The 16,333-nt window shown below is 41.4% G+C and overlaps 1 protein-coding gene across 2 annotated transcripts; it reads left to right on the top strand.

Moving 5' to 3' along the window:
* The first annotated feature begins 1,305 nt into the window (after positions 1–1,305).
* LOC125745961 (interleukin-31 receptor subunit alpha-like) lies at positions 1,306–15,241 on the top strand. Of its 2 annotated transcripts, none has more exons than XM_049019317.1 (17): positions 1,306–1,528; positions 5,219–5,305; positions 5,724–5,793; positions 5,943–6,230; positions 6,387–6,522; positions 6,737–6,882; positions 7,353–7,498; positions 7,658–7,796; positions 8,053–8,135; positions 9,452–9,659; positions 9,813–9,977; positions 10,659–10,754; positions 11,512–11,655; positions 11,757–11,897; positions 12,290–12,374; positions 12,688–12,763; positions 13,144–15,241. In XM_049019317.1, exons 3-17 carry the CDS (start codon positions 5,742–5,744, stop codon positions 13,618–13,620), a joined length of 2,382 nt encoding a protein of 793 aa, XP_048875274.1. In that variant the 5' UTR covers positions 1,306–1,528; positions 5,219–5,305; positions 5,724–5,741; the 3' UTR covers positions 13,621–15,241. The 2 variants fall into 2 exon arrangements, with proteins under 2 accessions (XP_048875274.1, XP_048875273.1); XM_049019316.1 differs by having other exon boundaries at positions 1,306–1,721.
* Positions 15,242–16,333: the final 1,092 nt, after the last annotated feature.

Genomic DNA, 16,333 nt, shown 5'->3' with positions numbered 1-16,333 from the left:
GGAATGGGACAGGACACACCCAGTGGTGACCTGAGCTACAAGATATCTTACCTCTGTTCTATGCGGAGTTGCAAAGCCCTCTCTAGTTTTATTAAACATTTTAAAATAATGAGTTTGCTTAGAATAAATTGAGGTTATGTATGTTAAATTTAAATGTCTGTCTCCGCATGTTATAATTACGCGTACTGAGGTAGCTTGGTTGACCCCCTGTGCTCCAATGCCAACCCATTCGATGTTCAAAACAATAGCACAGACTTGTGTATGTGATTATTAAGGAGGTTTATGGCTTTCAGAAAATAAAGGTGCCTGGTGGTCCTGGTACTGAATGAGCGGAACCTGTGAACAATGTGGTGCCGACTGAAGAGGAAGTGGGCGAGGTAGGATGAGTCCGATACGATGCTTCTGGCCGGCTTTCCGGTCCTCACGTCAGGTGGGACCCCCGCCGGCATATGCTCCTGGGCCGCCAGCCAACTAGCTATTCACACGGTACGTTCCAGCCTGTGTTTTATTGCAGCATCAGATAATGGTACCATACAGTGATAAACGAGGTGAGGACGCTTTCAATAGTCGTTCTGTAGATATTCGCAAACTGACGCATCTGGCGCAATTCTCACGCTCAAGCGAAAAATCGTACAGCAAATCTGTGTTATTCTATTATAAACCTAAAATGGGATAATAAAAAAGGATCAGAAGCGTTGGGGTAGTATGAAAACCGTACAGATTATGTACAAAGTAATAAAACTGTTGTACATAAAGGCGTGAGCATGTGTGCGCGGATTTGTCTCGAATGGAAAAATCTCATCAGCCAGTTTACCAGAGTTGCAGCAACCCTGGATGTTAATTTTTCGCAGCAGCCCGTGGAAAAATATTCTCTGAGTTCCTTTGATGATGGCGATGTTGTGAATCTCCCATCCCAATTCTCAGCTGATTGTTGATCTCAAGAACTTGACAGAGTTTAAAACTTTGCCTGGGGCTGATGAGTATTTGATGAATGCCTTCAACGGCAACATAACATGCCCTCGCAGGTATAAAATCCGTTTGCACGGCCGGTAACTCTCCGGCGGGTATAAACGGCACTTGGGTCATTCGCTAAAGTCTCCGATTCTAGCTGGCAGAAAGTGCTTATTGTTGTACACTGTCGTTTTTTAACTTAACTGACGCTTTGTGCATGGAATGCTGTTTTCATAAGTAAGTTGCCAAAACAACTAAACCATGCGCTAAACAAAGATGAATCAAATTACATGATCCCCCCCAACGTCCTATTTTCTCCCTCAGATTACGCATTTATACCAAAGTAGGCGACAACATCGCAAGATGTTTGTGACTTTCAGCTGATATGCAGGTTAGCATCCTGTAAATTATTTCATTGTAAATATTAGAAAGCCTGGCATTTATATTTTTAATGTCATTCGCTCAGCCCCTTTCCAATGACGTAAAACCGAGGTTTATATATGATAAACGCAAATACCAAAAGGATCATGCAAAGGGACGGCTCTTCAGAAGAAGGATTGTTTCAGTGGTGTTGATGGTGAGCTGAGCAACTTCCTCGAATATATCTTGAAGAAAAAAAACCACTGGCTTTCGAAACTTCCTTAAAGGCTCCTTACCGTTAGCGCTCACATGCCTCGCTCACCGAGACTCCCTCCCTTCATGCTTGTTGACCGATTTCGCTTCTGATCCTGTCCGCGTACGCAGGCTGATCGTTGCCGGACTGGATTCCAGTAAGTTCTGGAAATCGTAATTTACTGATGTATATTGATTATTTTTTATTTACTTATATTAGTTGCTATTAAAAATAAATATGGCTGTTTTGGGATTTTCAGTGACTGAGGAATCATGTTCAATTCATGAAAGGAAGTTCTGAACATTAACGATTCTCTTAGATTAATTCCAAACATTGGAAGTTTTAGTTAGGCTTTAATCGTTGTAGTCGTCGTCACATGTGAATTGTTACACTTGTATAATGCAGAGTATTCCTTGATAAATTATGTGCGTCTTTATGTGCCTCATAATGTTCCCAATGGCATGTTTCTTCGTAGAGCAATTGGAGGCTTGCTGGACGATTCATTGCTACATGGGGCGTAGTATATATTTTAAATATCAGAGCTGAAACAATTTGCATTTGGGGGTTTATTGCACATGGGGGCGGCATGGTGGTGCAGTGGTTAGCACTGTCGCCTCACACCTCTGGGACCCGGGTTCGAGTCTCCGCCTGGGTCACATGTGTGCGGAGTTTGCATGTTCTCCCCGTGTCGTCGTGGGGTTTCCCACCTAGGTGTGCATGTGTGAGTGAATGGTGTGTGAGTGTGCCCTGCGATGGGCTGGCCCCCCATCCTGGGTTGTTCCCTGCCTCGTGCCCATTGATTCCGGGATAGGCTCCGGACCCCCCGCGACCCAATAGGATAAGCGGTTTGGAAAATGGATGGATGGGTTTATTGCACATGTTCTGTTTTGGCGATATTGGCATTAATATTTAACAACTTTTGTAGATTTATTTGACTCTACAACAGAGTATTACATAGTTTGGATCGGCTCTTTGAAACCCTGCCCTTGGTATGGTTGTCAATGATCATGTTAGGGTCGGTTCGCCCTATAGACGACATAGGCGATCGCCTAGGGCGCTATTTAATTGAGGGGCGCAAAAGAGAGAGTGAAAAAATGAGATGAAGTACACATAGTTGCATTCCGTGAAATTACAGTTATTTACGCTAGTTTTAATGTTCCGCTGTTTTTTGCCCTATGTTCGACGAGGGCGCCAGGACACCCAGGTTCCGGGCCTTGGATCATGAATACATTCGGCAGGGAGTGCAGCCCTTGGAAGTGAATTTGATTTATAATTTCAGCCTCAGAGAATCGTTTATCACAGTCAAGATTTTTTATATCCAAGTAAAGTAATGCTTAGGAAAATACTGATATCAGTATGTTTGGTATTTCTTCATCACCATAGTTCATTTTTCTATAGGGTCTGTGTAATTTGTTGCCAAAGAACAGCGCGTTGTCAGATCTAAATGATTCTGAACTTTGTTACGGTTCTCATACAGTCTGAACTGATACGATATAGTGAAGACTGCTCAGAAAAAACAATCCCACACAAGAATGGGGGATATTAAATTAAGAAATGGAAAGGGTGATAACTCCATTTTGTACTCTGCGTTTTGATTTTGAAACATTTTATTAAACAAATCATTAATGATTTGCATAAATTGCAGCTATCCACTCCTACACATCAGAACCTCAAGTAAACATATATTGTTTTACTACCAGATGACCTCCAGAGAACAGGAGTTAGTTTCCCGAAGCGTTCTTACTGCTGCGTCATTCGCAAGTTTTATCTTGAACTTACGAACGACGTAGCGTTAAGAAGGCTTCGGGAAACTCACCCCAGATATGCAAGCTAACCCAGATAGCATCATGTTATTGTTTCAACGTTGAATTATAGTTAAATGCGTTGAATTATGGTCAGTGTTAAATTATCAACTGAATTGATTTTTGGTCAGATTTTCAAAATTGATGGTGGCAAAACCTTGATTCAATGTTGATATAAAGTGAAAGGTTGAAGATCAGCGCTGTTTCAACCTTTTTGTCTGATATGGAATCAATGTCATTTCAACATATATGTGCTATCTGGGAAGTGCCAGCCACCTGCCGTCATTCTAAGAACTACGGTATTTACATTCAAGCTCTAAATATTCAAGAGAAAAAGTGAGACGTCAGGCTGGCGGTTGCTGGCGTGAAGCTTTGCTAATTATGTAGGGTGACCAGAGAATGCAAGTCAGGGTGTACACTTTCAGGTAGGCAGGATTTGTAGACTACCATTTTAAGAAAGACCCGGATTTCACTTAAGCACTGCGATCTTGCTGTGCGCTGATCAATCTGTTTCTCATAATCATGCACGTATCACTAATGTTAATGTGAAACAGCTGGATGAGTCAGGGAAACAAACCAGTCAAAGCGCAAGAAGAGCTAAACTATTTAGTCAAGCACGGGAGCCTTTCATTTTAAAGCAGCTTGTGAAACCTGTACTAGCTGAAAGTGTCCTTCCTGACATGGATTATCTGATCACCCTAAGTTCTGTGATGTTCCTCGATGGCAGTTTTATAGTAACAATTGCATGAGGATTGGTTTGTTATAGGATTGGTTCATCAGGGAAACGCAGTCAAAGGCCAGCAGTACAGGGTTTCTGAACCCTGATCAGAAGATTTTCCTCGACGCTTCCCATGTCATCTCCAGTGGGCTCATTTCCTGCAAAAACACCATTGTACATGATGGTTTCATAATAGATTTTTGGTTCAGAATGAGTTTTGTTCATCCCTCATAGCAGAAACACTCCAGGTCATTACAGTTGATTACGTCATTATAGTCATGTATTTCTTAAAGGTGTAAGAAGTATTTTTTTGAATTTCTATTTGTGGCCAGAAATCTCTCTCTGTCTCATTTGACTACAGAAGAGTGATGACCTCTCACCACCCATTTCTGCATGGGCCTGGTGTACAGTCACGCCAGCCTACACACCATCCCATATAACCGTCTGATTCTTTCCACGTGATTGCAGACCTTTCCAGGCAGTGCCTGACGGAATGATGCTGCATTCGGGTTATCGATCTGTTCTTATGCAGATGGCTTTGAAATGATAATGGTTTTGTTAATTGTCTTCCTTGAATCGGAAAAGTACCTAAAATGAATTCCGCTCAGAAATTTGATCCGTACGATTAAAAAAACCACATCACGTTAGCATTGAAGTATTTGCATGTTTAATATATAAAATGGGACAATCAGAACTAACCTAGTCAACCATGTATCATCTATATACCTTTTAAGTGCATATATGAGGTTAGGTCTGATTATCTAACTTTAGATGGTCCTCTCTTGTTTGTTCAGGCTTGTGTGTTTACATGTGTGTGGGAAAGGCACTGGAGCGGGGAGGGGGGGGTTATGAGTCCAGATGCTTCCAAACAATTCATTTCTCTTTGTTGAGTGATAGAGGATGTTGGCTTGCATCTACCCAGAACACATTCTGTGGCTTATTCTGACGATTCTTAAAAAATTATGTTAGTGGAAATAGGACTTTGTGCCATAAAGTGTGGCTGGATTGATGCGTATTTCTGAATGCAATAGAACATCAGCCTTTATAAGCTTTCGTTTTATTACTTTGTAATGTTAACTGATGGGACACAACTTTTCAAGTTATTTATTTTTTTCCCCATCTGATTTTATGCAGAGTCTTTTCCAGATACAAAGTTATCTGAATGTGATTCATCAGGAAATCTTGCAAATCACATGTAATTGCCAAAAACTCCCACTGTAGGTAAGACTGTAATTATTCTGCTTACAAATTCATGATGAATTTCTTACATACAGTAATATTTGGTACTGGTGCTGCTCTGTCACACACTTCTTATAGTTTCACAGAGGCAATTATTTAATATCGATAAAATACTCATTTGTAAATTAACTGTTTTGAAAAGCAGTCCATGTTTACTTCTCAGACTGCAAGACAAGATTATTCCTAATGGCAGTGTAATGTAACCCAATGTAAATCTTCAGCTAAGTTGTTTGATTTAATCTAACTGTAATCATTTGTCAATTAGCTTATAACTCAATCAAGCAAAATTAATTTGGGGACACCAAAACCAGCATAGATGCTGCTTCAGTTGCATTTGACTTGAAAAATTCCAATACATAAAACTCAAACGTTTAATGATATATGTTGTGTTTATTTTCAGTGGGAGGCAAAAGGCAGAATGTCTCTATTTGTGTTCTCTCAGTTTTTCATTGTTATCGTGCTGTGCCAGGGTAAGTTCAGATAATTTCACAAGTTTGATATTTATTGACTCACAATTCAGTATTCAGTTTATTCAATAATGTTTTGAATTGAATAAATGTATAATTTATCCTGTTGATCATTGTTCTGACATTCATAATTTCTTTTCTATTCTGAACAGCTGAACATGAAACCTGTGGAGTTTTCCCAAAAGACCCCATTATTAAGATGGGTTCTGAAATCCAAATTATGTTCAGTTCTCCCCAGGACAGTTTTTGTAGGAGTGTTCCTTTTTACAGTCCACACAAACTGATCTGGAAATTAAACGATAAGAAGATTGCTGAAGACTTCTACATTGTAAATTCGACCATGTCGGCTGTCACCATTCGGAGTAGCGGCATGGTGACATGTCACATGCATCTAGGTGAAAGAGATGTCATTTTGGGAGGCACTAACATCACAGTCTTACGTGAGTGTTGTTTTTCTCAGTCTCCTAGGGAAATTCCCCCTAAATTGCTGTATTAAATATAAAACATTTAACACTTGTCATCGGTCAGTGACACAAAAAATATGCATATTTGCCACACTTACAAAACTGTATGAAGAAATTTACTTTTTTTTTCAGTCCCACCAGTGAAACCAACTAAAATACACTGCAAATTATTTGCACTCACTAAATTTACATGCTACTGGAACAGTGGCAACAACACAGTTCCGGGCACGGAGTATACTGTATACGGGAGATTTGAGTCACGCAGTCGGTAAGATGAAGAGATGCCACTCTGTTTCTCATTTAGACTGGAATATGTGTACATTTTGGAAAAGTTTATGATGATACTATGCTTCCATTCCAGAAGGCTGGATTTTTTATACAGAGAACAAAAAGTACCTACATGTTTGTGGTAACAGAGACTTGCTGCATGCTTTGGGCTTTAAAGTGCTTGCTTTCCAGTCAATTTTTGCATTACTCATCAGAATAATAACAGAGAGCTGCATGTCTAAGACGGATCACTGCACATTCAAGAATCCAATATGCGATACAGTCAACATCACAGTGAAGGCCCAAAATGCAGTTGGATCAGTGGAGTCTGACATTGTGAGAATCGATATCAATAACGTATGTAAGTATGATCTGTGTGAGGAAACTTGGTTGGACATTTCATATTGTTTTCAGGTGTCCTACCTTTCTGACTACCTGTGTAAGAAGTTATCTTCCAGAATTAGGGATGTGTGTCCAGTATATCAGCCTGGTCATGGAGAGAGTGAACAGGAAAAAAAGTGTTTTGATTACATCACCTGGTTATATAAGGCTATCTTGCATTCTTTTGACTTTTTTGTTAATAAAACCCTGCAAAATGTATGTAATGGATGGAGAAGCAATTCCTTAAATTATTAACATTATATCATTTACTTAATTTGAAATGTCAAAACATTGCTCTAAGTAACAGCAGCTTAATGTGTTTATTTTCTTACTTATAGTCTAATAAAATCCTAAGCTACTTTCGTTTATTGAGATTCCTTTCTCTTACTCATGACGGTTAATTAAGACAAAGGGTTAAGTAACCTGAAATCATTTATTTCTGCACCGTAGTGAAATTATTGCCACCGGAGGTCACAGTGAAGCCATTATTAAACAAGCTTCAAGTGCATTGGAAAATGCAACACGTTCCAGCATATCCAGAATCACATATAATCTGTGAACTGTTGTACCAGTATGAAAACATTTCAGAATCAAAGGTAACATTTTTGGAGAGTTGTATTTTTTCCAGTTGTCGTAGATTGCTTGTGTTTTAAAGTTAACGTTATTTATTTTTATTGAGCAAGATGCTGTAATCATCTGGATTCTCTCTCTCTCTCGTTGCGTGTCGTGTTGAGATCTGATTGTTTGTTTAATAGAGAGCCAAACTGGGAGGTGCTGAAATCGTCATGGAGCGACTTTGCGTTAATTACACCGTATCAATGCGCTGTGCACCAGAGACGTCGAAGTATTGGAGTGATTGGAGTCCCAACGTTACAGTTTTCTCACCTCTGGATGGTAAGGAGACTGCATGGCACAAACCCAGGTTGGACGTAATGCAACAGTGAGTGGAGAGAAAGATGTATGAGATCGGTAGAAGTACGAAAGCTATTTTTTGCTATTTTTGACTTTTCAGCTATTGTCCTGTTGAATCTACTTAGCGTAAATCTAAGAAGAACTGCTGATTTTATGGAGCGTGAGAGATGTCAGGGCCACCGTGATCTGAGGTGGGTTTGCTCACGGTGGATGGGTTTCTTGCTCTCTATTTTTACAGTGAAAGCTGTTAAGATCTACCTTTGGAGGAAAATAGACACACCAGATGGGAGAGGATTCAGACGGGTATTGCTGATGTGGAAGGTGATGGAAGCTGTTGATGATGTGGAAGGATGCGAATGGCACATCTAATGAATGCAGAGGAACTTCTGGATGATGTGTACATTCGTGGCAAAAGTTTTTCAGAATGATACAAGTATTGGTTTTCACAAAGTTTGCTGCTTCGGTGTTTGTAGATTTTTTTTGTCAGATATTTCTGTGGTATACTGAAGCATAATAACAAGCATTTAAGTGTCAAAGGCTTTTATTGACAATTACATTAAGTTTATGCAAAGAGTCAATATTTGCACCGTAGGCCCTTCTTTTTCAAGACCTCTGCAATACGCCCTGGCATGTTGTCAATCAACTTCTGGGCCAAATCCTGACTGATGGCAGCACACACTTGCATAATTAATGCTATCAATGCTTGGAGTTTTCAGAATTTTTTGTTTGTCCACCCGCCTCTTGAGGACTGACCACAAGTTCTCACTGGGATTAAGATCTATCTGGGGAGTTTCCTGGCCATGGACCCAAAATGACGATATTTTGTTCCCTGAGCCACTTAGTTACCACTTTTGCCTTAAGGCACGGTGCTCCATCATGCTGGAAAAGGCATCGTTCATCTCCAAACTGTTCTTGGATGGTTGGGAGAAGTTGCTTTCGAAGGTACCATTGGTACCATTGTTTATTCATGGCTGTGTTCTTAGGCAAAATTGTAAGTGAACTTGGCTGAGAAGCAACCCCACACATGAATGGTCTCAGGATGCTTTACTATTGGCGTGACACAGGACTGATGGTATCGCTCACCTTTTCTTCTCCGGATAATCTTTTCCGGATGCCCCAAGCAATCAGAGAAAATGACTTTGCAATTAATTGCAAATGATCTGATCACTCTTCATAACATTCTGGCCATCATAAAAACTGAGGCAGCAGATTTTGTGAAAATTAATATTTGTGGTCATGACTGTATATCTTGATAGCGGAGGTCCCAGATTGTTTTAGGTGGCAAGCGCGGTCAACAGCAAAAACAGGTGCTTTGTAGACTGGCGTCCTCCTATTCTATGATTGACATCAATCACAATGGGGGTGGGGTACCCGAGGATGTTTTGGTACCACCCACTGGCTCCTCCGCTATTAAAGAATATTTATTTGGATTAAAGGCAATAAAAAAACCAAGTGAAACCAGACTTACGTAAGTGTTGACTTTTAAGGAACAATTCTTGTTTGTTCTTATATTAACATTCCAAGTTAAGACACGCCAGATTAATGTCTAATGGAGTTCGGTTAAATTGAATAATTGTATGTAAAGATTTTATTTTTCCCACGCATTCCGTAATTGTTCAGTGCTGCTTTTCTTTCAGGGAGTCCTGCCATCCTGCAATATAGACGGCTACAATGTGACTGTGAGGAACCTGCATAACGAGGATTCCAGGGAGCTTTGGTTCAATATACTGGACTCAAATACGTCTTTGGTCCTCGATGGGAAAATGTATCGAATCAGCATAGCTGTGTCTAAAAATAACAACACGTCTCCAGAAGTGTTCATCACTATACCTGCCATAGGAGAAGGTACAGGGCACCTTGTAGCCACAGTGGTATTTCACTATGCATCCTTCTATTATGTCGTTATTACCCTGTTCTGAAAATGGCACTGGTGCGTGTTTTTTAATGTTTATTTTTTTCTACATTCGTATTTGAGCTTCGGTTCTTCATGAATTTCAGACCGTCCTCCAGTAAAAGAGCTCCAGGCGTTTCCCGAACACAGCCAATTATACGTCACGTGGGCCCCGCCCCAATTGCCAGTGGACCATTACATGGTGGAATGGTCGACTGGCGATGATGTCATAGAGTGGCATGAAAGTCAAAGCACAAGCACCTCACTGATAGGTGAGCTATAATATAACGTTGATTTAACGCAAGATTGGCAAAAAATCAGGCCTTTTCCATTGATGGCAAAAAAATCCTACTAATAGCTGAAAGTTTGAATACAGCATATTGAAATAATGCTTTATAAGTCTGAGGTGTTTTCAGACATGGGTACAAAACATTTACGCACTTTCCTCACAATTATACACATATCACCTGTCTCAGCAAAAGTCACTGTGGAACCCCCCCCCCCCCCTGATTTTTTTTCAGTTATAGTTTTTCCTTATTAAATATTTTATATTTGCAATATATTTCTTGTGTAGGAAGGTTATTTTTTTCCACGCCTGTGGCTTTACACTCTAAACTAGCAGCAGCGTTGTTTTTTTTGCTCATAAATAATTGACTGGATTTTGTCAGCTTTTTTTTTGTTCATGCACATACACATACAATAACAAATTTTTTTTATTTCTCTGGAACCAAAAAATGGTAATAAATAAGTCATCTAAATTAAATATTAATAAAGTGGCATGTCGCATTGTCCTTGTATACCACACACCCACACAACGCTAGAGCCAGCTTTTAATGCAATGCAACAGCATTCAGGGATTGTAATAGTGATCCTTTCATCGCCACAGCAATGTTGTCTCTTTGCCTGTCCCATCTTGCTCTAACAATAGGTTTTCCTTGCCTTATTTTTGCTAGGCCAGCCATTTAAACTGTATAGGATCACAGTGTCTCCAGTTTGTGACACCTGGCCTGGACAGGAGGCCACTCTGCTCGCTTACTTCAAAGAAGGAGGTACGTGTCAGTGACTGCTTAAAGCAATACCTTGGCCTTAAGACATTGTGTGGAACAAGACAGACCACTCTGTGTGTGTGCAGAAGTCAGGATGTGAGAATTTGCCATAGTGTGGGTCAAGTCTACATGCTCTGCCTGAGAACGTAGCGTGTTATATGTGTCCAGCACAATGGACTGTCCATAGTGTCCTCTTCCTTATAAATACCCTCTGCTTCCTGGGATAGACTCCAGAATCACTCACATGATGTACTGGATATGCGGATATGGAAAATTGATGACGATGATGATTATTATTAATACTACAACAAGAACAATTATTATTATTATTATTATTGTTGTTGTTTTATTTTTTTTGTTGTTGTGGTTGTTGCTATTGTTCTTTATTATTGTTGTTTTATTGTTGTGGTTGTTGTTATTCTTTTATTATTATTATTATTATTATTATTAATAATGTAATAAGAATAATCATCATGGCAACAATTTAACTTAAACCAATTTGCCTCATGTTAAATGAACTCTTAGAACAGTTCAGAAAGACCGAATGAAATGTACTGAAGAAACTGAATGAGCAGAGTCAGTGTGCTGTATCATCAGCAGAATATCATAGTCCCGCTGGTGCGTGATCGTGGAGCTGCATGATGCTGTATTATAAGAGTTGTGGCTGAGCGGTTTGACAAAGTCTCACACATTTAGGTGATGTTGAGGGGACCTTGTTACTAATGTGCCTCTTTTTTTCTTTTCTTTTTTTAAATTCCAGCGCCGGGTAACATTTCAGTGAAAGTGACTGACATCCAGGACAGGAGAGCCCACGTCAGCTGGACCTCTGTCCCACGAAGCCAGTGTTGTGGGTTCGTCCGGAACTACACCGTGTTCTACAAATCCGAAACTGGGCCCGAGTTCGGCAAGTCTAAGAAGATCCTAATTCTTTTTTATAGTTTTGTGCCCTCGAGCCCAGCAGAGCGTCCTGATTATTTATTTATGCTCATGTGTTTTAACATTCAGGTGTCACCGTGAACAGCAGTGTCGAGGAAGTTTTTTTGGAGGACCTGGACCCAAGCAAGAACTACAAAGTTCATGTCATGGCCAGCTCAGCGGGGGGCACCACCAACAGCACCCTCAACGTCATCACCACGCAGAGATACGGTAAACGTCCTTACATCTCACTGTATTAGCTCTGTTACTCTACTCACTGTGGAGATTCTGGAGCGCTGCCCTCAATTTGTGTTCTAATTAGCTAAGTGTTGTTTTACTCACAAAGCTGGCATGTCCTCCTAATGGCTTTTAAACAGTGGGTGGAGTCACAGGGTCACTGATCCTAGCTGAAAGCTGATTGGTGCCCAGAGTGCCCCCTTCCCTGTCACTCACTGATTCACAACATACGATTGGTTATAACAGAATAGCCCCTGTCCTCCTTGCGCATGTAAGATGTTGTTCCCATTGTACTACCTCACTTGCACACGGAGCACATGTACCGCGTGTGTTTGTTGCGTCGCCCTGCAGATTCTCACACAGTCTCCCTCTGCTTGTCCTTTCAGGAACCACCTTCCTCAAGATGCTTGGTGTTTTAGGAGGATTTGGACTGATATTGGTCATAACAGTTTGTCTGTGTTGTGTTGTCCTGTAAGCTCCCCATTTTTTGATTACATTAAAGCCTGAATTATCACTTATGTATTTATGAATTACTGGTGTTAATCAAACTGTACAAAACCATGTAGCTTATTATATATACCTTATAATGTAATTTTTAAGGTCAATGAGGATAGTAGTTAGTACTTAAGAGATTTGTATTCTTTTATGCAAGCATTAACACAACGACACGACTCGTTTAAAAATGTATAATGCTGAGCTTGCAGTGCATTAACCTGCTTATACCGCAGTTACTACATATTTGGGTTACACGTTTGTACCTAAAGACATTATCTTTAATTCACAGGATGAATAAGTACTTCACGAACGTGCCCAGTCCAAAGTTTAGCACTCTGGCTCTGTGGCTGAATGAGCCTCTCCAGGTTTGTGAGCTTCTGCACACGTTTCTCTGTAGACCTGGGGTGCCATGGGTCACATCCGGTTCCGTCCGGTTCATGATGTGTTTTTTAAATCATTATTAAATCTGGCTTGGCATTGGATTGATCGGTCTCCACAGAAAATAAAGATCCAAGCTTAGTGAATGTTACTGCTGCCCCCCCACCCTGGTTGACTGATTTTCCCACCGCCCCCATGTCAGAAGCCCGTATCAGCTGAAGACCACCTAATCAGTATCCCCCAGTTATTTCTGTTTGAGACCCCCTGCTGTAGACCCTCGCTGTAAACCACAGGGGTCTGCTGTAATGACAGAAATGTCCTCTGCGCGTCCGTTTAGTTGATCGCTCATCTCTGTGGTCGCTCACAGGACAAGATGCAGCACAACACCAGTACACCTTCTGCTGAGAGCTACTTCCACAACCTGGAGATCCATCCATACGGCTTTGATTCCATGATTATGGAGATCAGTCCCTCACCTCTGGAGACCCTTGCTGGCCAGAATGAGGAGCCGCATCCTGTCTTTGAGCACATGAAAGTTGGCGTCGTTGCCCCGGTGAGAGCCAGTGCTGTGCCCTCCTTGTTTGTCGGCCCATCCCAGACCTGCGGGCACTCTGCTGAGAGCGACGACGGGAGGACTGCCGGCAGCACACCAGCCAGCCAGGAACCAAGAGACTGTAATTCCACTATTCCCTGTTGGGGAAACCTTTTGGGCAAAAATGGATATGTTGGAGAAGAAGCACTGCTTCCCCCTAGTAAGGAGATGCAACCCTTTCTGGAACCACCTAAAAATACACCACAGGCCTATGTCACATTGGATTTACTTGGGCAGTCGGCCAATGGATGAATATAATCATTATTAACACGTAAACACACAGACAGCAAGTGCATACACAGGTCCACACTGCTTTGGCAACTAGTACACGTTCCAAATAATTTTGTCATATATGGTAAATACACTGTTAATATAGTTGCTTAGCGTAGGCCAGTATTGCTGTACTGTTGCGTGCGTCAATCACAGTGGTTTGAGCGTCTGTTCAGTAAAGCAGAGTAAAGCAGCAGCCCATCTTGGGGTTTAATAAATGACCCCTTGGGCAGAATCTTCATGATCTACCTCCAAGTATGGAGGAGAAATCCATGCATCTTTCATAACCACTTATTTAGTGCAGGATCCTAGTTAGGGTTGGGGCAGAAGGTAGGGGACACGCTCCACCACAGCTGGGCACGTGGTCTCGCACCATGGGGAGCTTGTAGGTAGATTCCCTGACTCCTGTGGGCCATGGGAGGAACCTGTGGGAACTCACAGGATCTTGGTGAAAGACAAAGAGAAAACACACAAACTCGGATGCTTTGAAAAGCTCATAAGTTATCCTTTACAAGATATCAAAGTCTTGTGAGATGCAATGTGTTTGCTCACTTGGCAAGCCACAGTTCCGATAATGTAATAAAGTTACCTCAGAGGGGACATGTGGGGGGGCTGGGAGTGCTTTTTAGAGCTGGTCGCAGCCTTTGATGGTGAAAAAAAAACAATTAACTCTGTATCTACACTGTATCTATATCTGTGTTCATCCGTATAATCTGTGAAAAAGCCCTGAAAATGTGCAGAATCCTTGCAGTTCAGAACAGAAGACAAATATGTAGCAGTGTGGCTTCATAACAGAGAGATTTGTCTGGGAAAATACTGCAGCATCGTCTTGGTGCTTGTTTTGTTTCTTCCATATGTGTCTGTGTTAATCGTACGGTAGAATACAAATTAGATAAAATATTATATTAGCTACCTATGTGATATATGGCTTAAGCATATTTATTGTGCTTATTTCAGTAGCTTCAGTGTGCACATAATATTAAAATGTCATGATCTATCCATTTTTTGGGTACATGTTCAGGGTGCAAGTTTAATTTTCAACTTTTCATTTAGCTTTATTCAGGAGATCACGCAGCTATACTTTTATACAATAACCCATTTTAGCATATAAACATATAAAAGCACTCTGCAGTACATTTTCAGACAATACAATCAGTGCTGATTAGTGTGTCACAAGTTCCATCTGTCTTTGCCCCTGTTGAAACAGGTTTAGAAAATTAAATTCACATTTAAGCCTTAATCTACCAGTAAATATGCATGCTGTCCTGTGTGTGTGTGTGTGTGTGTGTGTGTGTGTGTGTGTGTGTGTGTGTTTGTGACTTTGTCCAAGGCTCCCTGCATTACTGAAATTTTGTAAAAGTGAAACAGGAACTCCAGCTATAACTTGCTTCTTTGGGTACTTGCATGGGACTATGCTATGTTCTATGAAAAAAAAATATTGCTATTACTGTTCGTATGTTTACGGGAATGTAGTCCTTGTAAGAGTCAGTTTGGAGACATTCTACGTCTGGTATAAAAAATGGCTGCCCTGTAATTTGGAGTGATTCTGCTTCTGTCAATGTTTGTGAATGTTCTGTCGTATTAAATATTGATGGTCCTTCCACGACTGCTTGTCACTCCCCCAGGAGCGCTCATAGCCTCCCCCTCATTATGCTTCAAACCTTTGTTCCCAGAATATCTCCTGCTGCAGGGGCAGAGGTCAGAGACACCTTCCTGCCATGCTCTGCTGCTGGACACAGGATCCATTCAAACCCACAGCATCAGTTTCCTACCAAACCGTCAGCTTTTCCTCCCTAATCTGTCTTTCGGGGGGGCCCTTCAAAGCCTCTACCATACCTCCTCAAATCAAGCCCCCCACCATTCTTCTGCTCCCTACTTGATGACTGTGTTCAAACTCATGCTTCCAGCTTTTTTGCCTCCTTCTTTGCCAGAAGCTGCCCTTCTCTGCCTCCTTGGTCAGCTCCTTCTGAAGCTTCTGCAGCAGGAGTGTCAAACTCCAGTCCTGGAGGCCCAGAGACCTCCACATTTTTGGGTTTCCCCTCATTTAACACACGTGATTCAACTCCTTGTACTAATTACCACACAGCTCTTGAGCTGAATCATTTGTGGTGGAACAGGGAAAAAACTAAGCTACACAGGGCTCCGGCCCCCCAGGACTGCAGTTTGACACCCCTATTCTACAGCATCCTGACACTTAAAGATCCTTCAACAGACAACCCCCCTTCGTGCCTTCAGCGACCACCTTCCCCTGCTGTGGCAGCCTGCTGGGCCCGGGTGCTCCAAGGCCAGCCAATTCAGCATTCACAGTGAGCGGTACAGTACGATACACATACCTGTTGGAAACAATCATTGTATGTGGTCAGATCAATGGGAGGAAATGCGTTATGAGGCAAATAGATTTTTCTTCAGCTTGGCTCTTTCAGCCTTAGTAATGCCATTTAAAAACTCATAAGTATTTAGCTGAATCTGTAGTGCGATTTTATCGGCAAGTTAATTGTCATGGGACTAGCCCACCTGATTTTCTGATGGCCCACCCACCCTACGATTTCTGCCCTGCTGTCCGCATACTCCTGCTTAGGGATGCTGCTATAGATTTTGGGCCCCATGAAAGTGTATTTTTTTGGGCCCTCAACCCAGAACAATCCAACTATATTTTTATGTCCTCCATCAATCAGGGGCCCTTAGAATTTTCCTA

Source organism: Brienomyrus brachyistius, chromosome 7, assembly GCF_023856365.1.
Source record: "Brienomyrus brachyistius isolate T26 chromosome 7, BBRACH_0.4, whole genome shotgun sequence".
Classification (NCBI taxonomy): Eukaryota; Metazoa; Chordata; class Actinopteri; order Osteoglossiformes; family Mormyridae; genus Brienomyrus; species Brienomyrus brachyistius.
Note: the sequence above shows the minus strand (reverse complement) of the source record. Positions and strands in the feature narration are given on the sequence as shown.